This window comes from Lepus europaeus, chromosome 20 (genome assembly GCF_033115175.1).
Source record: "Lepus europaeus isolate LE1 chromosome 20, mLepTim1.pri, whole genome shotgun sequence".
NCBI lineage: Eukaryota > Metazoa > Chordata > Mammalia > Lagomorpha > Leporidae > Lepus > Lepus europaeus.
In genome coordinates this window covers 6,674,769-6,697,184 of record NC_084846.1, presented here as the reverse complement: position 1 = coordinate 6,697,184, position 22,416 = coordinate 6,674,769, and the positions used below count along the sequence as shown (strand labels likewise).

Genomic DNA, 22,416 nt, shown 5'->3' with positions numbered 1-22,416 from the left:
CTCTGGACCGGTCCCCCTCCCCTCCCCCCCGCCCCCCCACCGCGGACCCTGGACACACAGACCAAGATTCAGGGTGTGGAAGATTTATTGTGACACCCAGAGAGCCGCGTGGCCCTTCCCGGGAGGGGGGTCCGCCCCTGCCACAGCCAGAGTCCTAGACCCCGGGCCAGTGGGCATTCCTGGAGCCGCGGCGGGCGGTGGCGCGCGGCCGGTCCCAGGGGCCGCCGGAGCCCAGGAGCGCGTCGGTGGTGAGGCAGCTCCGCGTGTAGTGGCCCCGCCAGGTGGCCTGCAGCGTCTTGGCCGCCATCTGCTGCTGCCGGAGCTGGCGCCGGATCCGGAAGCCTCGCCAGGCGGCCTGGATGGCGATGGCCGCCTTGTTGGGGCCGCAGGGCTGCCGGGCCCTCTGGGGAGCCAGCGGGGCGCTATAGGCCCAGGGCCCCGCGCCCAGGCCCGAAACGCTGCGGCCCACGCCGTGCACCACGCGCGTGGGCAGGGTGTGGCCGCACATGTGGCAGGTGCGGGGACTGGAGCCCACGAGCATGACCACGCTGGGCGGGCTGCCCAGCCCGGCACTCAGTGACTGGCAGAAGCTGCAGACTTGCGGCTGGCAGGACTGGAAGCAGCGGTGGTCGGAGCCCATCCGGGGCCCGGCGCCCTGGAAGCAGCCTTGGTCCGTGGCGCTCCAGGCCCTGCCGTCCATCTCCGCCCACATGGCCGGCAGCAGCACCTGCTGGGCGCGGTCCCGGCGCGTGCAGTAGCCTCTCCAGGCGGCCTGGATGACCGTGGTGGCGCGGTAGAGCCGGGCCAGGTTCCGGCGCACGCAGTAGCCACGCCACGTGGCCTGGATGATGGTGGCCCACTGGTGCCACAGCCGGATGGTGCGACGCACCAGGTAGCCACGCGCGCACGCCTGGATGGTGATCACGGCGTGGGTGATGATCTTTTCCACGGTTTGCACCGACACCATCAGCTCCCCCGACTGCCTGGGGCCGGCGGCCCCCTCGCGGCCCACGGTGTCCCACGGCACGGGCGCAGTGCCACTGCTGGCATGGGCAGCCAGGGCGCTGTCCAGAGGTCTCACTGCCACGCTGGGGATGGCAGAGTTCCACGACTGGCCACCGGCCACGCCAGCGTCCACAGGACCCTGAAGGACACCGGGGGTCAGGGGGGTCTTGTTGCGGCGGAAGATGGCCGAGTTGGTGAGGTTACGCGAGGCCTGGCCGCGGCCGGCGCCGGGGGCCAGGGAGGGCTGGCGGCGGGGGGCGGCGGGGGGGCCGTAAAGGGAGGCCTGGGCCTGCAGGAGGGTGGGGATGATGGACGGCCTGCGGCGGCCGGAGGCTGTGCCCCCGGTGCCCTGGGACGCCGGGCCCTGCGCGCCCTGGGCGTTTGCCGGTGGCCTGATGGCCCTCCCGGCCGAGCCGGCGGAGCTGCGGCGACGTTGCAATATGGCGGAGACCAGGGACGACTTGGGGTATTTGGGGGTGGAACTCACGGCCTCACTCGAGTCCTGGTCCAGGATCGGCCTCCGGGAGCCGCTCGGGGAAGACTCGTAGCCCAGAGAGACCCTGCGGACCCGCGGGGACAGCCTGGGGATGGGGGCGCCGGGCGTGGCCGTGGTGCTCGTGTGGATGATGGGCACGATGCCGGCCGAGGGGGCGCCGCCCGCCGGGGCCCGGGACGCCTGCTTCTGCAGGGAGGGCAGGGCCGCGGCCGTGGCCTGGTCCATGAGCTCCGGCACGATGCTGCCGTGCACGGACCGGTAGGACTTGCGGGGGCTCAGCGGGCTGGGGTTGCCCTGCGCCGGGCTCCCAGGCACGGGTTTCGGAGCCGAGTCCAAGGGGAAGGAGCTGAGCTTCTGAGCTGGGACCCCGTATGGCGGCCCCTGGGAGACCGTGCTGGGGGCCCTGGGCCTCTGAGGAGCAAGTTGTGGGCTCCCCATCTGGGCCATGGACCCCGGCGGCAAACTGGCGGCTATGGCACTGCCGGAGCCCAGCTGGGGGGACCTGGGGACCACAGGAGAAGCCACCGTCCCCTGTGAGAGGCTCTGGGGTCCACTTGGAGCCATGGGCTCCTGTTGGAAGACGGATGGGACCTCGGTGACCCCGGGCGCTGGGGCCTGGCTCCAGGACCTGCCCATGGCTGCCGACCGTGCATGCATGCTGCGGCCACCAGGGGGCGCCCTACTGACGGCTGACTTGGACTGCAGAGTTGGGGCGATGCTGCTGGCCATGGGGTGCATGGGCAAACTGGGGGACTGGTAAGAGACTGGGGCCCCCACAGACGGGCCGGGAGCAGCCCCCCCGAACGGCACCTGGCTTTTCACGGCCTCATTCTCCAACAGGGGCCCACGGTTGTTGTCGGCGCCAGCGGCTGGGGTCCCGGGGTACATCCAGGGGGTGGCCTCAAGCACCTCGGACTTCAGGGAGTCTCCGCTGGAGCCCGAGGCCTGGGACAGGCCGTCATCGTATTCTCGGGGCCTCGCGGGGGGCTGGTCATCCAGTGTCCCGAATGAGGTCAGCCCGGGGTCCTGGCCGAACTGCGTGGCCAGTGACAGGACTGTGGGCATCCTACGGGACAAGCTCCTGCCCGCAGAGGCCCGTGCGGGAGGCGGAGGTGGAGCCTGAGCCAGGCCAGTGGCCTGCGATGCCTGGAAGGGCACTGCGGTGCCCTCGCTGGCCACGGAGCTGTGGTAAGGGCGGGGACTAAGCCCGATGAGCATGGACCCTTGGGGGAGGCTGTGGCCCCCAGAGCTGGGGGACCCGCTCACCATGGAACCTGGGGGCAGGTCTGGAGCAGCCACACTGGCCACGGGACCTGCAGACAAACTCTGCCTCCTCTTGCCAGCGCCTGATGTTGCCACTCCACTAGGGGGCGCCCTACTGGCCACGGAGCCCGGAGGTAAGCTGTAGGCCATGCTGCTGGCTGTGGGGTCCGGAGAGAAGCTACCATGGACCGAGCTGCCCATCACAGACTCCGGAGGGAGGCTCTGCCCCACGCCCCTGATCACAGAACCCCGGGGAAGACTGAGGGCCACACCACTGGCCATGGTGCCCGGGGCCACGGACGTGGTCACCCTACTGCCCACAGGACCTGACACAAGGTCACTGCCAGTCATGGCCATCATGGCGTCCTGCGGGACCACGCCGGAGTACTGGTACCTGGAGGGGACGACCGTGGCCACCGACGGGTGCTGGCGTTCCAGGGTGACGGGGATGGCCATGCTGACCTGGGAGACGCTAGGGCCAACACTGCTCAAGGACATGCTAGACCGGTTTGTGTCCAGTCTCTCAGCCATCGGGGACGGTAAGAGGCTGGGGGCCAAGGGGGGGCCTTCTCCCATCACAGGGGCCCCTGCCTCCGAGAACTGGGGCGCCACGGGGGCGCTGCCGTCGGCCACTGCGGGCTGACTCTGACTCATAGAAGTGGCCACGTTTCTCCGGGATACGCCCCCTGCCACGCTGGGCACGGCCAGGAACACGCCAGGGGCGGCGACAGGTGCCTGGGCTGGCCCGGGGACCATGCCCCTGAACGCGGCCGGGTGGGATTTCACGGCTCCCTCGGCCAGACAGCATCCGTCCTCACTGGTTATGGACACGTGGTAGAGATTGGGCGTGGACACCGTGACCATACTGGACTGTCTGCCGCAGATCACGGGGGGCTGGAAGCCGAGGGACACCTGGTCGAACTCTGCCTCCTGCAGGTGGGACAGCATCCCCCCCATTGGCAGAGGCTCCCGGCTCTCCGCTAGTTCAAATCCCAGAGGTGGCTGGCTCAGACCCTGGCCCGCGCTCCCGGGCACACATGGGTACTGCCTGCCCGGACCGACTGAGATCATGATGGACGGGTGGCCCAGGCCCGGGGCCAGCTTCGCCCTGGAGGGCTGCAGGCAGGGATCCACCCTGGAGACCCAGTTTGGGTCGCAGAGGCCACGCCCCATGCCACTGAGCACGGACGGCTGGGACAAGCTGGAAGCTAACCTCGCAGCCATGGGTGGATGGACCAGGCTGAGGGGCTCCAAGTGGGCCATGGACGGTTGGGACAAGCTGGGCACTCCGCGACTGGCCAGCGATGGGTGGACTGGCCTCGAGATGACCCGACTGGATGAGTGGGTCTGGAACAGGCCGGTCACAGACGGCTCGGCCAAGCTGGGGGTCACCCCCACGGCCATGTGTGGTTGCGCTAGGCTGGGGGGAATCCCAAGAACCAGAGACGAATGGGTTAGGCTTGGGACCACCCAACTGGACAGCGATGGCTGACCCAGGCTCGGGCCCACCCCACTGACCATGGACCGACGAGACATTCCGGGGGAGACCCCACCGGCCATAGAGGGGTGGGGGAGGCTCGGGCCCACCCCACTGACCATAGAACGGCGTGACAGGCCGGGAGACATCCCACTGGCCATGGAGGGTTGACCTAAGCTTGGGGCCACCCCACTGGCCATAGATGGATGGGCGAGGCTTGGGGCCACCCCACTGGCCATAGATGGATGGGCGAGGCTTGGGGCCACCCCACTGGCCATAGATGGATGGGCGAGGCTTGGGGCCACCCCACTGGCCATAGATGGATGGGCGAGGCTTGGGGCCACCCCACTGGCCATAGATGGATGGGCGAGGCTTGGGGCCACCCCACTGGCCATAGATGGATGGGCGAGGCTTGGGGCCACCCCACTGGCCATAGATGGATGGGCGAGGCTTGGGGCCACCCCACTGGCCATTGATGGATGGGCGAGGCTTGGGGCCACCCCACTGGCCATAGATGGATGGGCGAGACTTGGGGCCACCCCAGTGGCCAGAGATGGCTGGCCTAGGCTTGGGGCCATCCCACTGGCCATAGAGGGATGACCTAGGCTTGGGACCATACCACTGGCCATAGATCGGCGAGGTAGGTTGGGGGATACCCCACTGACCATAGAAGGCTGACCTAGGCTTGGGGCCACCCCACTGACCACAGATGGATGGGCGAGGCTTGTGGTCACCCCACTGGCCATAGACGGTTGGGCTTGGCTTGGGGCCACCCCACTGACCATAGATGGATGGGCAAGCCTTGTGGTCACCCCAATGGCCATAGATGGCTGCCCTAGGCTTGGAGCCACTCCACTGGCCATAGATCGACGAGGTACATTGGGGGATACTCTACTGACTGCAGATGGCTGCCGTGACCTTGAGGCCACCCCACTGACCATAGATGGCTGGGCTAGGCTTGGGGCCACCCCACTGGCCATAGATGGGTGGGCTAGGCTTGGGGCCACCCCACTGGCCACAGATGGCTGGCCTAGGCTTGGGGCCACCCCACTGGCCATAGATGGCGGGGCTAAGCCTTGGGATATTCTACCAGCCATTGATGGCTGGCGTGACCGTGGGGCTAACCCACTGGCCATAGAAGGTTGGGCTAGGCTTGGGGCCACTCCACTGGCCATAGATGGATGGGTGAGGCTTGGGGCCATCCCACTGGCTATAGATGGCTGGGCTAAGCCTTGGGATATTCTACCAGCCATTGATGGCTGGCGTGACCGTGGGGCTAACCCACTGGCCATAGATGGTTGGGCGAGGCTTGGGGCCACCCCACTGGCCATAGACGGCTGGGCTAGGCTTGGGGCCACCCCACTGGCCATAGATGGTTGGGCTAGGTTTGGGGCCATGCCACTGGCCATAGACGGCTGCCCTAGGCTTGGGGCCACCCCACTGGCCATAGATGGTTGGGCGAGGCTTGGGGCCACCCCACTGGCCATAGATGGCTGGGCTAGGCTTGGGGCCACCCCACTGGCCATAGATGTATGGGCGAGGCTTGGGGCTACCCCAGTGGCCATAGATGGATGGGCGAGGCTTGGGGCCACTCCACTGGCCACAGATGGCTGGGCTAGGCTTGGGGTCACCCCACTGGCCATAGATGGCTGCCCTAGGCTTGGGGCCACCCCACTGGCCATAGATGGCTGGCCTAGGCTTGGAGCCACCCCAATGGCCATAGAAGGTTGGGCTAGGCTTGGGGCCATACCACTGGCCATAGACGGCTGGCCTAGGCTTGGAGCCATACCACTGGCCATAGAAGGTTGGGCTAGGCTTGGGGCCATACCACTGGCCAAAGAGGGATGGCGTGACCTTGGGGTTGCCCCAGTAGCCATAGATACTTGAGCTAAGCCTGGGGCCACCCCACTGGCCATAGACGGCTGGGCTAGGCTTGGGGCCACACCACTGGCCATAGACGGCTGGGCTAGGCTTGGGGCCACCCCACTGGCCATAGACGGCTGGGCTAGGCTTGGGGCCACCCCACTGGCCATAGACGGCTGGGCTAGGCTTGGGGCCACCCCACTGGCCATAGACGGCTGGGTTAGGCTTGGGGCCACGCCACTGGCCATAGACGGCTGGGCTAGGCTTGGGGCCACGCCACTGGCCATAGAAGGTTGGGCTAGGCTTGGGGCCACCCCACTGGCCATAGACGGCTGGGCGAGGCTTGGGGCCACCCCACTGGCCATAGACGGCTGGGCTAGGCTTGGGGCCACCCCACTGGCCATAGACGGCTGGGCTAGGCTTGGGGCCACCCCACTGGCCATAGACGGCTGGGCTAGGCTTGGGGCCATGCCGCTGGCCATAGAAGGTTGGGCTAAGCTTGGGGCCACCCCACTGGCCATAGAAGGTTGGGCTAGGCTTGGGGCCATACCACTGGCCATAGATGGCTGGGCTAGGCTTGGGGCCACCCCACTGGCCATAGATGGTTGGGCTAGGTTTGGGGCCATGCCACTGGCCATAGAATGTTGGGCTAGGCTTGGGGCCATACCACTGGCCATAGACGGCTGGGCTAGGCTTGGGGCCACACCACTAGCCATAGACGGCTGGGCTAGGCTTGGGGCCACCCCACTGGCCATAGACGGCTGGGCTAGGCTTGGGGCCACCCCACTGGCCATAGATGGTTGGGCTAGGTTTGGGGCCATGCCACTGGCCATAGACGGCTGCCCTAGGCTTGGGGCCACCCCACCAGCCATAGAAGGGTGGGCTAGGCTTGGGGCCACCCCACCTGTCATAGATGACTGGCCTAGGCTTGGGGCCACCCCACTGGCCATAGATGGCTGGCCTAGGCTGGGGGATGCTCCAATGGCCATGGATGGGTGAGCTTGGCTGGACGCTACCCTACTGGTGGCAGATGGCTGGGTGAGGTTAGGGGCCACCCCACTGGCCATGGAGAGCTGGACTAAGCCTGGGGCCACCCCGCTGGCCAAGGTGGGTTGGGCTGGACTCGGGGCCACGCTGCTGCCCAGGAATGGTGCCTGGTACGTGGGGGGGACCACGGAGCCCAGGCTCCGGCTCCTCCTCATTGCCACCCTGTACTGCTCCTGGGGGCCCCTCCCCAGCAGGTCCAGGGAGCTGTGGCAGGAGGAGAACCGGCCCCTCTCGCTGTCGGAACCCCAGTGGACGCTCAGGGTCAGGCGGCTGCAGGCTGAATTGTGGCGCAGGATGGGCAGGAGCCCAGGGGCTGGGGGTGGCTGTGAGGACAGGTCGGCGACCACGAGCCGGTGCCCGCCCCCCTCCACGCCCTCCCTGTCCCCCAGCCTCTGGGCGTTCTGAGCGGCCTCCTTGGAAAGGAGGGCGTCCAGCGGGAGCGCCTCCTCCAGGGTGCCCTCCCAGGATGCCTCCACCAGGTCGACCGGGGTCAGGCTGGCCACGGACACGGTGGAGAGGCTGAGGGAGCTGTAGCTTTGCATGGAGCTCTGGGAATTGCTCTCCACGGGGCTGTAGGCCGCGGAGGCCTGGCGGAAGCTCTTACCCAGGCTGCGCTCCGGCCGCTGCTGCCGGCCAGCCACCAGCTCGGTGAGAATGGAGATGGGGTGGCCGGCGGCCAGCTCCCGGGGGGGGCCCTGGGTGGGAGCCCTGCCCTGTCTGGGCGCGGGAGCCTGGGGGAGGCCCGGGGCCAGCCTGCTGCCCGAGGCGGCCTGGAACAGGTCGCAGCCCAGCGGGGCCCTCTGCACCTGCACTTTGCCCGCCACGGCCGCCTTCAGCGGGCCCGGGGCCATCTTGGTGATCATGTCCCGAACGCTCAGCGGCGCCTGCTTGGGGTTTGGGAGCCTGGCCAGGGTCTCCTCCGAGGCCCGGGCTGGCTTACTGACGCCCGAGGGGTGGGGGTACAGGTTGGGGGGGATCCTGCTGGCCCCCGGGGACTGACACCAGCAGGCGGCGCCGCGACAGGCGGGGGACGACAGGAAGGCGTGGGGGGCCCTCCCCCGCCCCTCACTGCTCACGAGCTTCCCCGAGGCCACCCTGCCCTCCCCCGTCACCGTCCACGGCCGGGCGGCTCCCCTGCTGACCACGTTCGGCTTGTGGGAGCTCGGGGCGTTGCCGTAGGCCACCGATGGCTGGTTGGTGCTGGGGCCCACGCCATTGGCAATGAGGGGCTGCCAGAGACTGGGGGGCGGCTGCAGGTGCGGCGGGCTGGGCAGGTGAGGGCCCTCACCGCTCGCCAGGGGGTTAAAATCGGACATCAGACGTGCAGCCGTCTGCTTCAGGGACTGGGGGCTCCCGCGCAGGCCGGCAGAGAAGCCCCTGCCTGGCCCGGGCCCCCAGTCCAGGCCCACAGCCACGGGGCAATGGTGACGGCTGGTGACGCCCACAGAGGCCAGCGGGGAGCAGAGGAGCCCCCCAACCGCGGGCCCGTCCCCCATGGCCTCCCAGAGCCCGGCGCGCTGGCCCACGGGGACGCCCCCCCAGGCGGCGACCCGGGAGCCCCTGACCTTGCTGGGCTGCGGCCTCACGAGACCCAGGGTGGGCCCCCAGGAGGCCGTCGGGCCGCCCCGGAAGTCCGCCTCCACCGCAGCCGGCGCCCCGCTTCCCGCTGCTCTAGGGACGGCCTTGGGGAAGATGGCGCCGGTCCTCAGGGCCGCCTGGGACAGGGCCTGGCTGAGGACGGCACCCAGCTCGCCCTGGCACAGGGCCTGGCTCAGGGCCGCCCGCTCCTCGTCACTCAGGGTCTTGCCCAGGACTTCGGCCAGTTTGCCCCGCATGGCCTTGGTGTGCTCCGGCCGCAGCTCGCCCCGGGACAGTGCGCGGCTCAGCGCGATGCCCAGCTCGCCCCACGACAGCGCCTTCATCAGGGCCAGTCCCAGCATGCCCTGCGGAAGGGCCTTGGCCACCGTGGCGCCCAGCACCTCCTTGGACAGCGCCTGGCTCAAGGCGGCCCGTACTTCACCCTGGGACAGGGCTTTGGCCAGCAGGGCCCGGAGGTCCTCCTGGGAGCCCAGCACGGCGGCCAGCTCGGCGCACAGGGATGCGATCTGCGAAGCGGCCGCGTCGTCCTGGCTGGGCGCGGGCGGCTGCCCCCGGGCCGGCCCGCTGTCGCCCCAGGACTCCATGTTGCACGGGGTGTGTCCGGCGGGGGCCAGCAGAGGCACGAGCACGCCGGGAGGCTCGGGGGCTGCCTTGCCCTGCAGCAGGGTCAGTCTGTCATTGGGCCTGGCTCGGGGCAAAGCGCCCAGGGCGCTGGGGTGGTGGCAGGGCTGGGCGGACGCCTTGGACCGGGCCAGGACCGGCTGCGACTGGGTCTTGGTGCTGAGGTCGGCGGGCGGCCGGGCCACGAACATGCACTTGGACGCCTCAGTGACCAGCTGTGCCTGCGACTGTGTCTTGGTGAGGCCGACGGGCAGGTGCGCCTGGGACTGCGCCTTGGACAGGCACGATATGAGCTGGGCCAGCGAAGGAGTCTTGGCCAGCTTGGCGGGCGGGGGCGCCTGGGGAGCGGCCTTGGCCGGACACGCGGCCGGGAGCTCCTGGGAGACGGGGGTCGGCGGACGGGACGTCAGGTGTGCCTGGGGCAGGACCACGGTCAGCTCCGGAGGCGGGTGCGTCCGCGTGGAGGACTTGGCGAGGCAGGCGGCCAGCTGGGACGCGGCCTGGAGGTGTTCGGCGGACACGCGTCCCTGGGACGAGACCTTCGCCGGGCAGGCGCTGGGCGGACACGTGGCCAGGCGGGCTTGCGACGAGGCCTTGGCCAGCTTGGTGGGTGCGTATATCGGGGGGGACGGCCTGCTCAGGCAGGTGGGCAGGCGTCCCTGGGACAAGGCCTTGGTCTGCTCGGCCAGCGGGTGGGTGCGGGGGGCCGAGGCCTTGCTGGGGCAGGTGCACGGCGGCGGCACGGTGGCGGGGCAGGCGGCCAGCGGGGCCTCGGGCAGGACCTCGGACAGCTCCTGTGTCTGCGATGCCACCTGACTCAGGCAGGCGGCCAGCTGGGCCTGCGAGGACGCCTGGGTCAGGGAGGTGGCCACGTGGACTTGGGACACAGCCTTGGGCTGCCGGCAGGGCAGGTGGGCCTGGGACAGGGCCTTGGTCAGGGGCACGGCCAGCTGGGGCTGCGGCAGGGCCTCGGCCGTCTCCACGGGCATGTACATTTGGGACTGGATCTTGATGACCTCCGTGGCCGGGTGTGGCTGGGCCGGGGGCTTGCTCTGGCTCTCGGCGACTTTGGTCCATGACAGGGGCCTGGCCACATCCACGGCCACGTTGGTCTTGGACGTCGCTTCCGCCTTCACCGCCGGCTGCCTCTGCAGGGCGCACACCTTGCCCTTCTCGGCTTCCAGGAGACACCCGGCTGGCGTCTTGGCGGCGGCGGCCTCCAGGGCCAGCGGCCGGGGGACCCTGGCTTTCCCGTCAGCCAGGCAGGAGTGCGACGACAGCTTGACCACGCCCGCCGTCTGCTTCACGTTCACCGTGACCTTGGTCTTGGGGATGCTCAGGTGTATGTGGGACGAGGTGCTGGGGAGCCCGGTGGCCGCCACACCTGGGGGCGGAGCTCTGAGGTTGCCGGCCGCCGGGGGCGGGGCGAGGCACAGCGTCTTCAGCACGGCGGCCACCGAGCGGATCTGGGCCGGTGTCTTGTTGATCATGGCGGCCAGGCGTGTCTGGGGCGGCGGCTTGGCCACCACGGCCACGGGGCACGTCTGGGACGGCGTCTTGGGCACGGGAGCCACGGCGCATGACTGCAGTGGGCTTCTGGTGGCCGCCAGGCGTATGTGGGGCGAGGTCTTGGTCACCACGGGCACTGGGCACGGCTGGGGCGGGGTCTTGGCCGCGGGGGCCGCCGGGCGGGCCTGGGGCGGGGGCTTGAGCATGGACGCCAGCAGGCACACTTGGGGCGGGATCTTGGCCATGATGCCAGCAGGCCGCGCGGGCGGAGAGGCGCTGGTCAGCGAGGCTATGGGCCGGACCTGAGGCTGGGCCTTGGGGAGCGTGGCCGCCGGGCAGGTGTGCGGGAGCGACTTCACCACCGTCATGGTGGGCACGGGACAGGTCTTGGGCGGGGCCCTGGTGGCCGCGCAGGTCCCGCAGGTCCTGGCCGGGGCCTTGGCGGCTGTGGGCGTGGGGCACGGCGTGGTGGGGGGGACCTTGAAGATCTCTGTGTCTGCGTGGGCTTGGGTGCACTTGGAGCCCGGCGCCGGCTCCGGGGCCCCCGTCTTGCCGCCCCTGGCCGTCACGTGCCTGGTCTTCACCGTGTCGCCCTCAATGTGCCGGATGAGACAGGCGCTTCTGATGGTCTCGGTCAGCAGGCACGGCTGGCCTTTGGGACCCAGGCTCACCGGGCACGGGAGCCGGATGGTGACGGTCTGGTGCGGCAGGAAAGCCACGCCGGCGGCTCCGGGGGCGCGCGGGGCCGGCGCGCCCAGCGAGGAGGGCGTGGTGCGGAGGGCGGTGGCGTGCGGGGCGCAGGTGGCCAGGCTGTCTGAGGACGGGAACTGGGTCTCCTTGCTGACCATGACGGGCAGCCGCGGGCAGGGGCAGCGGTCCAGGGGCTGGAAGCGCACCTGCTGCGGCGGGTGGTAGGGGATGTCCCCGTCCTCGGCCGCCACCCTCCTCACGGCGGCCTTGCTGGAGCGCAGGATGCGCTTGGTGTTGAAGCGCCGCCAGGCCTCCTGGATGGCCTTGGCCGCCGTCATCTGCGAGATCAGCTTCTGCCGCAGCCGGTAGCCCCTCCAGTTGGCCTGGATGAGCGTGGCCGCCCGGGACAGCATCATGTCCATCTCGTCCACCAGGATGTTCTTGAAGGCCTGGCTCTCCACCACGGCCCGCAGGCGCGGGATCCGGCGCGGCGGCGCCGCCGGGTCCGGGGTCGGCCGCGGCGGGAGGCTCTCCTTGGACTTGGGGGGCTCACGCTGGAGACTCGGGGCGGGCGAGGGCGCGGGGACGCGCTGCCCATTGGGTGACAGCTGGTTCGTGAACTGGAGCTGTGTTGCTTGCTGCATTGTCTTGGTTCCTGAGCAGGTCAGCTCTGCCTGTGGGCAGACGGGTGGGTGACGGGTGGGTCGGTGGGCGGGCAGATGAAGGGCGGGGTAGGCGGAGGCAGAAGCCTGGCGGGTGGGCGGATGCACGCACAGGTGCGTGGGCAGAAGCCCGGGGGGCCTGACGGGGCAGCAGGGCGATGGGCCGGGCCGGGCCGGCAGTGGGCGCCGTGTGGGTCAGAGGCCTCCGGGCTGGAGCGGACCCTTCCCGGAAGCCCGGGTCTTGCTCCTGGAGGCCCCTCCTGCCCGTGCCCGGCGGCGCCCCCCCCCCTCGCAGCCTGCCTCGCTGGCTCCGCCCCTCGCTTTCCCTCGCTGACTCCGCCCCTCGCTGGCTCCGCCCCTCCGAGCTCGGTGCTGGCGCGCGGTGGGCGTCCAGGCCCGGATGCGACACCTGCACCTCCTACCTTCTCTGCGCGTGCCCCGGGGACCGCTGGTCATGCAGGCCGGGGACCGCGCGCGCGCGCGTGTGTGTGTGTGTCTGTGTCTGTCTGTCTGTGTGTCTCTGGATAAACGCATGGGCCCCACAGCCTGTGGGGGGGCGCCCTCCTCGGGGCCGGCCCTGCGGGACCCCCGGCACAGCCGTCGTCTTACCTTGTTAGGTCATCAGAGGTGGAGGAGCGGGAGAAGAAGGTGCAGTCTTGGAAGCCAGCCTGTAGGAGGAGGCCGGCTCCAGTCTTCATCCCACACGGCGGCAGCAACACTGCTCTGGGCTGGCTCTGCGCCCGGGGGGGCCAGGAAAGCAGGGGCATTAGATGAGCAAGGGACATTCCTCCCGCGCGCCTCGGGCACCAGAGACCGGGCCCCACGGCTCGAAACCGCTGGAGCGGGACGGAGCGGGGCTCGGCCACAGGTGAGCAGTGCCTGCCAATCACCGGGACCACGGTCGCCAGACCACAGCAGAGGACACAGCAGCCTGGGCCGCCTGGGACTCCGGGGAGCCTGGGGGCGTAGCCAGGGGGCGTGGCAGGCTGCTGTCCCTAGGAGGGTGGCCGGCAGTGCCAGGAGGGGTCTTAGAAAAGCCCCCGGGGTGGGCGGCGGCGTTGTGGTGCAGCCGGCTAAGCCTCTGCCTGCAGTGCCGGCATCCCTAGGGACGCCGGTTCGAGTCCCGGCTGCTCCACTTCCGCTCCAGCTCTCGCTGGACAGAGTCCTTACAGCAGGCAGATGTGGGCAGGACTCAGGTCTCTTTGGAGACAGAGGCTGGGGCGGCCAGGCTGGGCCGAGGGGTCCCCCCGGGGCTCGGTCCGGCTGTCGGGAGATCTGCAAAGTTTGCACCAGGTGGGCGGCGCGCACTTGCAGGGGGGCCACAGCCCTACCTGGAGCCTGGGGCGGGCGGCCCGCGGCTCGCCAGCGCCCTCTGCTGGGCACTCTCAGCATCGCGCCCACTTTACATTAAAAAATAATTCCTTTCGGGCATTTTACATTGTTTTAATTAACTGGATCTGAAAGACAGAGGGACAGAGACCTGCCGTCCACCGGCAAACTCCTCCAGTGGCCGCAACAGCCAGGGCTGGGCCAGGCCAAAGTCCAGAGCCAGGCGCCCCACCCGGGTCTCCCGTGTGGGGGGTGGGGCTCCACCAGGGTGTGGGCCAGCAGGGAGCCCGGGCTCGAGGGCCCGGGCCCCAGCAGCCACGCGGGAGACCCGGGTGGGGCGCCTGCCTCTGGACTTTGGCCTGGCCCAGCCCTGGCCGTTGCAGTCCCTTGGGGAGTGACCCAGAGGAGGGAAGGTCTCTCTCAAAGCCAAGACACGAACGGCCTGAAACCCGGACTCGTATTCCTGGCGTGTGGGGTGGGGGCGGGGGGGTTACCTGCCCGGGTCCCAGGGGACCGCAGCGGGGCCGCAATCCGGTCGCTCAGTCAGCACAGCCGGCCCCGGGTCCGAAACCCCAACTCGGGAAGGGAGGCCCTGGAAAGGGACCCCGCCCCCCAGGCCCATGTGACACCCCTGGCTTCAACACCGGGGGTCAGAAGCGGAGCCCCCTGTCTGTGTCCTCGGGGACTGCCATCCCTGAGTCTGGGGGTCTCCTGGGTCAGCGGGGAGTGGCCGGGAGACCCGCCCCTTGCGGGTGGGCGGGGCCTCGAGCAGTCACAATCACTCATTGTCATCGCCAATGAGGGTCCTGGGGGCTGGGGCGCACACCAGCCGCGGAGGGGGCGGGGTCTTCCCGCCTGGCCCAGGCCCAGATATGGGAAAAGGAATGAGACCCCGCCCCCCTGTGGAGCTCTATACAGCCCGGAAAAGGAGGCAGCGGAGCCGCCCCCGTGGACAAGATGCTGGGGGGGAAGGAAAAAAAGACAGCAAAGGCCGGACCTCGCCCGCCGCCTTCCCAGGGTGCACAGTGACTCGGTCAGCGCTGGGGCCTAGGCTCAGGTGCTGACCCGCCCCGGGCCCTCCCTGGCGGGGGCCGCACCTCTGTGCCCAGGGCCGCCTCTTGCTCACGCCCTCCTCGGCCCCCGGGGGCTGTGGGCCCTCCTCCCCACCTGGGGGAGACCCCAGCGAGCCGGGCAGAGGCAGCGGCCCCGACAGGCACAGGCCCCGGGTTCAAGTCCTCGGCCAGTCTCCCACCGGGGGTCACTGTGCAGGGCCTTTGCACATGCAAGCTCCAAGCTGAGACTGTCACCTCTCGGGGTGACAGAGAGAGGGAGGGAGGGAGGCCGTCCATCCGCTGGGTCACTCCCCAGATGGCCACAAAGCCGGGGTCCAGCCCAGGCTGCGTGTTAGGGCTATCTGGGGGTGACCCAGTGGACAGGGGCTCACTCAGATCCCCCAGCCCTGCTTTGAGGGGCGAACCCCGGCCCCTGAGCCCCTCCCACTGTCCCACGAAGGCTTTGAGTGCAAGGGACAGGGGAGGAGCCAGAGCGGGCGGACACGGCCCCCTTGCGGCCTGTCTCCCTGGGGGTCACACGGGCCAGGACTGCCAACCCCTGGCTCTCCAGGGGGCTCAGAGCCACATGGCAGCCCGACCAGGAGCAGAGCGGCCCCTGGGCTCGGCGCCGAAGCCCCCCCAGCCCCACTCACCTGCCCCTGAAGCTGAACCCACCGGCCCGACCGGCGGCCTCGGGACCTGGTGCCACGGCGCCTTTGTGACCGGTCACCGAGTTCCGGCCAATCCCAGTGGCCCTCGGGGGCAGGGGTTCTAGAGGGGGGGGTCCAGGGACGGGGTGAAAGGTCATGGCGGCTGCTTATTCCTCTGTGTCCACCCCACCCCCACGTTACATACCCAGAGGCTGCCTTTTGGACAATTTCTGAGCACCTACTGTATACCCTATGCCGGATCTGTTCTGGGTAGGGGGTGGGCGGTGCTAAGTAGGAAAAAACTGATCAGAGAGCTGAGCCAGAAGGGAGAAGGGGGGGCATGCACCCTGGAGGGCAGGACACAGCAGGAGCCAAGCCAGTAGGGCTTCAGAGGGTAGTGTAGGAGTTTGGGTTTTACCCAGGGGGCACCGGGGAGCCAGGGCAGGGTTCACAGCAAGGGAGGCCGCGCCGGCAGCCTGGGTCTCGCTTCGGGTCTGGGGGCTCCCGAGGGAGGGGCTGGCGGGCCTGGAGGCCACACAGCCAAAGCGGGCGTGGACCGTAGCCTCGGCCCTGGAGGAGGGGACGCGAGGCCAAGTCCTGGGCCACCTCCCCGGGCTGGGCCGGGGCCCAGGGTGAGTCACCGCTGGCCGGGCTGGGGCTGACACATATCTTGGCCGCGGCACAGCAGGCTCCAGCCCAAGCCACACGGCCGGGCCCGGCCTCCCCGGGGAGCCACTGAGAGGCCAGCGGGGGCCTCACTGGGGGGACCCCCAGCCTCCTCCAGGTGGTGGGTGTGGTTTCGGGAACACTCCTGGGGGAGGCTCTCAGTGGGGCCTTCAAGGAAGTGGCGGCCCCTGAGGATGGGGGGAGGACCAGGCAGGCTCTGTGCAAAGGCCCTGAGGCCACGCGAGGGGACTGACCCCAGCAAGTTTGGTCAGATCTGTGAGCCGAGAAAACCTGCGTGCTCACGCTGTCCACCCCCGCCCAGGTGGCTGTGGCCGGCTGGGCGGTGGGCAGGGGTCCTGGCGCGGGCAAGGAGCCGGGGCCTCCATCCTGGACCCTGTGTTTCCCGGAGGCCTCGTCCAGCCTCCTAGCCACAGCAGCCGGGTGTGGGCGAGGGGCCGGGGGCCGGACCCACCCCCAACCCTGCCCTCCAAGCCTCCGGCACAGGGCCCAGAGGCACTCTGGGCGGCGAGAACTTGGCTGGGGCCACAGGGCCGGAAGCCGTCCCACACCCCTGGGTGTGCTTCCTGCACGGTCTCTGGCGACACCCGGGGGCGCACGGGGCGGGGGGAGACCCCACGCTTCCCGGGGCCGAGGACTGGGGGCAGCTCGGGGAGGCCTCCCTTACTGCACCTGCCGGCCAGGCGGGGCGGGACCGGCACACCAAGACCGGGGGCGTCTCCCGGCCCCCGAGTGAGTCACAAGCCCGAGGCCCCACCCACGAAGGCTCGGTGGGCCCTCCAGCCGGCTGCGTGGCCACGCCTCCAGGCCCGGAGGCAGGCCCCCCACCCAGCCGCCTCCCCGCACCCCTTGCCCCGCGGAACCCCCAAGCCCAGCCATCAGACTCCCTACCCTCTGGGCACCGGCTCTTAACCCCGGGGCTTCCCAGGCCAGGCCAGGGTGGTCCCCCCTTCGCACAGAGAGGGAAGCAGAAGCCCACGGCGCAAAGTTTCCAAAAAATAAAACAAAATTGGTCTGTGCAGCTTCCCGGCCTCGGCCCGGGGCTGCCCCAGTCCACGGCGCCTCCCACCAGCCACCCCAACCCCGAGCCCCGCCGGCGGCCCGCCCACTCCCCCCTCCGCGGCGGGGGCGGAGCCGGAGGGGGCGGCCAGGCCCCGCCCCGCGGCGGGGGCGGGGGCAAGGAGGAGGCGCGGAGCCGAGCTGGCGAACGGAGACTTTTACTGCAAACAGAACACGGGGCGGACCCAGGGAGAGCGCAGGAATGTGGGCTCGGAGCGGAACAACACAACAAAACCAGGAAAAAAAAAAGGGCGGCGGAGGGGAGGGGAGGGGAGGAGGAGGGGAGGGGGCGGGGTCTTTTTTTTTTCTTCTTCCCATTTCTTTAAAAAAACCAACAAGGAAAACGCACGCACGCAACCGACGCTTGTTCCCGAGTAGAAACATAAATAGGGCGGAACCGCACACTCCGATCTCCTCGCTTCCAAAGGCAAAAAACTAAAAGTACAAGGAGCCGCGGGGCCGGAGCTGCGCCCCCCGCCCGCGGCGCCGCGCACAGAGCGGCGGGGGGCAGGGGGCGGCCCGAGGCGGCGCGGGCAGCGGGGGGTCTTGCGCTCGGCCCCCGGGGGCAGGGGGTCCAGCTTGTCGAGTCCGGGGTGGGGGAGGCGGGCGGGGGGCGCCCCCTCCGTGGTCTGAGTCCGGGGCGCCCCCCGGGCCTCCGCGCGCCCCCGCGCATGCGCCCGCCGCCGGCTCAGTACGCGGGCACCTGGTGCTGGGGCAGCAGCTGGCAGCCGCTGTTGACGTGGCTCAGCACCTTCTGCTTGAGCTGCGCCACCTGCTCGCGCAGCAGGCTGGCCGTGGACGCCAGCTCCGTGTTCTGGCTCTTGAGCGTCTTCACCTTCTCCTCCAGCCGCGAGATGCGCTCCAGCTTGCGCTTGCGGCACTTGGAGGCGGCGATGCGGTTGCGCAGCCGCTTGCGCTCCGCCTTGATGCGCTCCTGCGTGTCCATGTCGATGGGCGACAGCGGCGGGCTCTCGCCGAAGCTCGGCACGTCGGGCACCGTCTGCGGCTCGTCCTTGAGCGCGGCCAGGCGCGGCGGCCCCAGCGCGCCCGGGGGCGGCGGGAACGGCTCGGCGGCGAAGGCGGCCCCGGCGCCCGCCGCGCCCCCGCCGCTGCCGCTGCCGCCGCCGCCGCCCGCGTAGCTGCTCAGGTTCGCGTAGACGGGCGCCTCGGGCGCGGCGGGCGGCGGGGCCAGCTCGCCGGGGGGCGCGGCGGCCGCGGCAGTCCCCGAGGGCCCCCCGGCAGCGGCGGCGGCGGCGGCGGCCACCGCGGCGGCCGCGCCCGCGCCCAGCTGGCTCCGCTTGTGCAAGTCCTCCAGGGCCTTGACGAAGCCCTCGGCGAACTCCTGCTCCTCGCTGGCCGCCACCTTGGGGTAGAGGAACTGCGCGCTGGTCGGCGTGGTGGTCACCAGCCCGTTGGACTGGATGAGCAGGCGCTCGAGTTCCGGCGAGGCCAGCTTGAGCAGCCCCAGGTCCGGCGAGGCCAGCAGCCCGTCGGGGGGCGCCGCGCCGGGCGCCGGCGGGGCCGCGGGCGCGGGCTTCAGCGCCGCCGCCACCTGCTCGCCCAGGCTGAGCGTCAGCGCGTCCTTCTTGAGCATGCCGCCGGCCGGCGGGGGCGCGCCGGGGAACGGGCGGCCCGGGGCCGCGAAGCCGCCGCCGCCGCCGCCCAGGCCGCTCAGCGCCTCGTCGCCGTAGAAGGGCGTTTCCATGCTCCGCCGCCCCGGGGAGGGGCAGTGGCCGCGGCCTCCCGGGGGGCCCGCGCGCTCGGCCCCCCGCGTGCGCTCGGCCCCGGCCGCGGCCGCTGCGCCCGGCCTTGCGCTGGCGGCGGCTCCTGCGCCGCGCCGCCCGGGCGCCCTCTTATAGCCTCGGCCCGGCGCGATGAGCTCACCGCCCCCGCTCGCCATTGGGCGAGGGCGACGTCCTCATTTGCATGCAGGGGCGGGGCCGCGCCCCGGCCGCCGTTGCCCCGGCGACGCGCGGTACAGCGCACAACAGCGCGCAGCCTTGTGGGTTGACGTCATGGGGGCGGGGCCGCGCGCCCGGGCTGGTTCCCCTCCCCCCGCCTCCGCCCGCCTGGCCGTCCGGGGAGGGGGGGGCGAGCTGGACAGACGGCCGCTGCCCCCGGCGCCGCCTCCCTGGTGGCGTGATGGGCCAGCCCCAGGTCCCCGGCCCCGGCCCCCGGCCCCAGGCCCCGCCCCGCGGACGCGCGTGGGCCCGGGCCGGACGGGGGCGGCGCCGGCCTCCAGGGACCGCAGGGGGAGGGGGTCCGGCGCGGATAAATAAGTCCCTGGCGTCTCCCGCCCCGCTGCTCCGGCTGTGCCGCCCGCCGCTGCTGTGCTTCTGGGACCTGGTGGCCCGGGGGAGGGGGTGGCGTCGCCACCAGGGCCTGGGGGGAGCCGAGGTGGGGTCCCTCCACCCCGGCGCCGCCCACTCGTTTAACCCTGGGTCTGCCCGGGCCTGAAGCGGCTCCCAGGGCGAAGCTGATGAGCAGGAGTCCCAGCTACTAATTATTGCCTGCCTGCAGGGCCCCCGTGGTGGCCAGGGCTTCATTAAGGCCGGCTGGGTGGGCGTGGGAGGGAGGGAGGGCAGAGGACCCCAGGGACGCTCCCCACCCGCCCTGGGCCGCGCTGGCCCCGGGATGGAGCTCACTCCTCAGCCGGACCCAGGAAGCTGCCCCCGACCTCTCACCCTCGCTGAACTTTGGCCACCCCAGGGCCTTTGCACGTACTGTGTGTACTGCCCAGTGGCCCTCCGCCCCAGAGTGTGTGGGGCGTGGGGGGACTTCGGGCGAGCTGCAGGTGGGTGGAGCCAGCCCCAGCCCTGTGCGCTGGACCTTGGCCGGGGCGGGCACCCTCAGGGGCCTGTGTTTTCTCTGTGATCCTCAGTCTCCCTCTGCTGAAAGTGGACCGAGGACGGACGACCTAGCAGGGGCTCACTCGGAGCTTTCTGGGGTCAGCACGGTGCAGCCCGTGCAGGAAAGGGCTGGACACAGTGATGGGCTGGGGGAGGCCAGGTGAGGCTCGTCCCCAGGGGCTTGGGCGAGAGGGCAGGTGCCTCTCTCCACCCAGCAGCCTCATCAGCCCCCCAGGGGGGCGATGGGGACACAGGGGCCAGGCAGGAGCTACCCTGGCGGCCGGGCCCGGGACTGGCATCTCTGGTTTGGGGGCAGGCTGCTGCTGGCACAGCCGGACACCCACGCTGTCCGCTGCACGGCCCCCCCCCCCAAGAGTTTACCAGGCAGTGGGGGGGCAGGCGGAGGGGCCTGGGGGGGCGGGGCGGGCGGGCACGGACAGCCCCACCCCCACCCGCCTGGGCCCAGGTGGGGGCCCTGCTGGCCTCCGCATTCCTGCGGATCAGGTTACAGGGGCCTCAGCCCCTCCCCCTCCCCTCCTCTGGGCCCTGCTCCGCCCCGGCCCCCTGGGGGTGGGGGCTGCCACCCCAGGTGTCTTCCCAGCCTCGCCTGGCCTCATTTGGCAAATAGGGAAACTGAGGCACACGTGGACCCTCACCTCCCCCCCCCAGATTGGACCTGGCGGGCGGCATCTTAGAGACAGAGCCCCCCTCCCCCCAGCCCGGGCCGCTGTCTCCAGCTCCAGGTCGTGGGGTCCCTGGTTCAGTCCGGTGTTTGTTGACGGACTGGCAGATAGACGGCGCGGCGCGGGGATGAGAGACACTGTTCTTGTTCCTATGACTCCATCCCCCCAGGCTCAGCTGGGCACCTGCTGCGTGTTGGGCCACCCCAGGCCTCTCCCAGCCCAGCAGTACCCGGTCTGAGTGTCCGAGTCCCCAAGTCCCGGCTTTATGAGCCGGCTCCCTGCGCATGCGCGCCCTGGGAGGCAGCCGTGACCATGACCTTGACCGCTCAGGTTCCCCCTGGACCCTGCTACCCACGTGGGGGACCCGGATGGAGCCACAGGAAGGCGACGGGGCAAGGGGAGGGGGTCCCAGGGCCAGACGCGGCCATCGGCGGAGTACTACTCAGCCAGGAAAAGGGCTGAGGCCCCGACACCTGCTACGGCGCGGATGGATCCAGAGAACCTGACGCCGAGTGAGAGACCGCGTACAGGGGCCGCCAGTTCGAGTCCTGGCCGCTCCACTTCCGGTCCCGCTCCCTACTATGGCCTGGGAAAGCAGCAGCGATGGCAGAGTCCTGGGGCCCCTGCACCTGCGTGGGAGACCCGGATGGAGCTCCTGGCCGCTGCGGCCATTTGGGGAGTCACCCAGAGGATGGAGGACCTCTCCCTCCCTCCCTCCCTCTCTCAAAATAAAACTTTTTAACAAAAGGCAAGAGGGCCACCGCTGCCCCTGGCTACCCCGGGAGGGGGGGGTCTTTCACAGCAGCTGAACCCCAGCGCTGGGGGCTAATCTGCCAGGGGCGGGGCAGGAGGAGAGGAACCCCCCCTTCTTCTCTGGGGTGATTCCGGGTCCCTCCCCTGCTCCAGGCCTGGGGCTGCCGCCACCCACAGTCTCCAGGGCCCCTGCGTGGGCTGTCTAAGCCAGGGTCTCCGGACATCATTCCTGTGCCCGTTTCACAGGCGGGTACACTGAGCGCGCCAGCAGCTCGGGCCTTCAGACGGACGCGGCGGGCTGCGCGGGGGACGCGAACCCGGAGCCAGGGGGCTGGGGACTTCTCGGAGTGTGCGCCTGCGCGCGGGCGCTGGGGCCCCGCGGGACTGGGTGGGCCCGGAGCGAGGCTGGCGGCCGTCCCGGGGCGCGGGGCAGCGGGTGGGGCGGCCAGGGTCCCCGTCGGTGACGCAACGGGGGGCCGCAGGGCGGGGCAGGCGTGGCGCCCCCGCGGCGGGACCCGGGCCGAGCCCCCGGCCGGGGCCCCAGAGCGGGTCCCCCGACTCCCACGCCGGCCGCCCCTCCCCGACGCGGGCGCGAGAGGAAGTGGCAGGAATGCGGGGGAGGGGCCGCTCTCACTTCCCCCGGCGCAGGGCGGGGCGCGGGGTCTTCGCCCCTCGGCGACCCGCGGGGGCGGGGCGGGCCGGGCGGGGCGCTGGGGCGGCGAGGAGGGGGCTCCCACCCCCGCGAGCGCGCCCAGCCCCACGGGGGTCGCGGCCAGGCCGGAGGGGCCCGAGCTCGCCGCGGGGCGGGAAGCGCTGCCCACGCGCGGGCCCCACCCCCACCCCGGCCCTGGAGGCGGTGGGGGCGGCGAGGGTCCCGGGGAGCGGAGCGCAGCCCCGCGGCCGCGAAGGGGTTAACCCGCGCGCGCCGGGCCAGACCCGGGGCCTGGGTGGCGTCAGCGCCGACGTCAGGGCCAGGCGGGGCTGCGTAGACGCGGATGGCCTCGCCGTGGGGGCGGGGGGTGTCCCCTCCTCCGGGGCAGCTTCCCGGGCGCCCCGGAGGGCGTCGTGTGGGTTCGCTCGCTTGGCCCCTGGGGACGGGGTGGGGGGGGCGGGGACTCCAAGCCC

General features: G+C 70.9%; 2 protein-coding genes across 2 annotated transcripts; both read right to left on the bottom strand.

Moving 5' to 3' along the window:
* Positions 1-83: 83 nt before the first annotated feature.
* On the bottom strand, positions 84-13,491 carry IQCN (IQ motif containing N). The gene is made up of 3 exons (XM_062179439.1): positions 12,842-13,491; positions 8,717-12,244; positions 84-1,144 (listed from the first exon to the last, which is right to left on the bottom strand). Exons 2-3 carry the CDS (start codon positions 12,212-12,214, stop codon positions 155-157), a joined length of 4,488 nt encoding a protein of 1,495 aa, XP_062035423.1. The 5' UTR covers positions 12,215-12,244; positions 12,842-13,491; the 3' UTR covers positions 84-154.
* A 3,657-nt stretch (positions 13,492-17,148) lies between these two features.
* JUND (JunD proto-oncogene, AP-1 transcription factor subunit) lies at positions 17,149-18,793 on the bottom strand. The gene has a single exon (XM_062178325.1). It carries the CDS (start codon positions 18,709-18,711, stop codon positions 17,695-17,697), a length of 1,017 nt encoding a protein of 338 aa, XP_062034309.1. The 5' UTR covers positions 18,712-18,793; the 3' UTR covers positions 17,149-17,694.
* Positions 18,794-22,416: the final 3,623 nt, after the last annotated feature.

Bases quoted from the DNA above. Each gene is read 5' to 3' on its own strand.
- IQCN (XM_062179439.1), bottom strand. From the start codon at position 12,214: ATGCAGCAAGCAACACAGCTCCAGTTCACGAACCAGCTGTCACCCAAT. The intron at 1,145-8,716 runs GTCAGGGGCTCC...GGTGTCCTTCAG, and splicing joins TGAGGCCGCAGCCCAGCAAG to GGTCCTGTGGACGCTGGCGT.
- JUND (XM_062178325.1), bottom strand. From the start codon at position 18,711: ATGGAAACGCCCTTCTACGGCGACGAGGCGCTGAGCGGCCTGGGCGGC.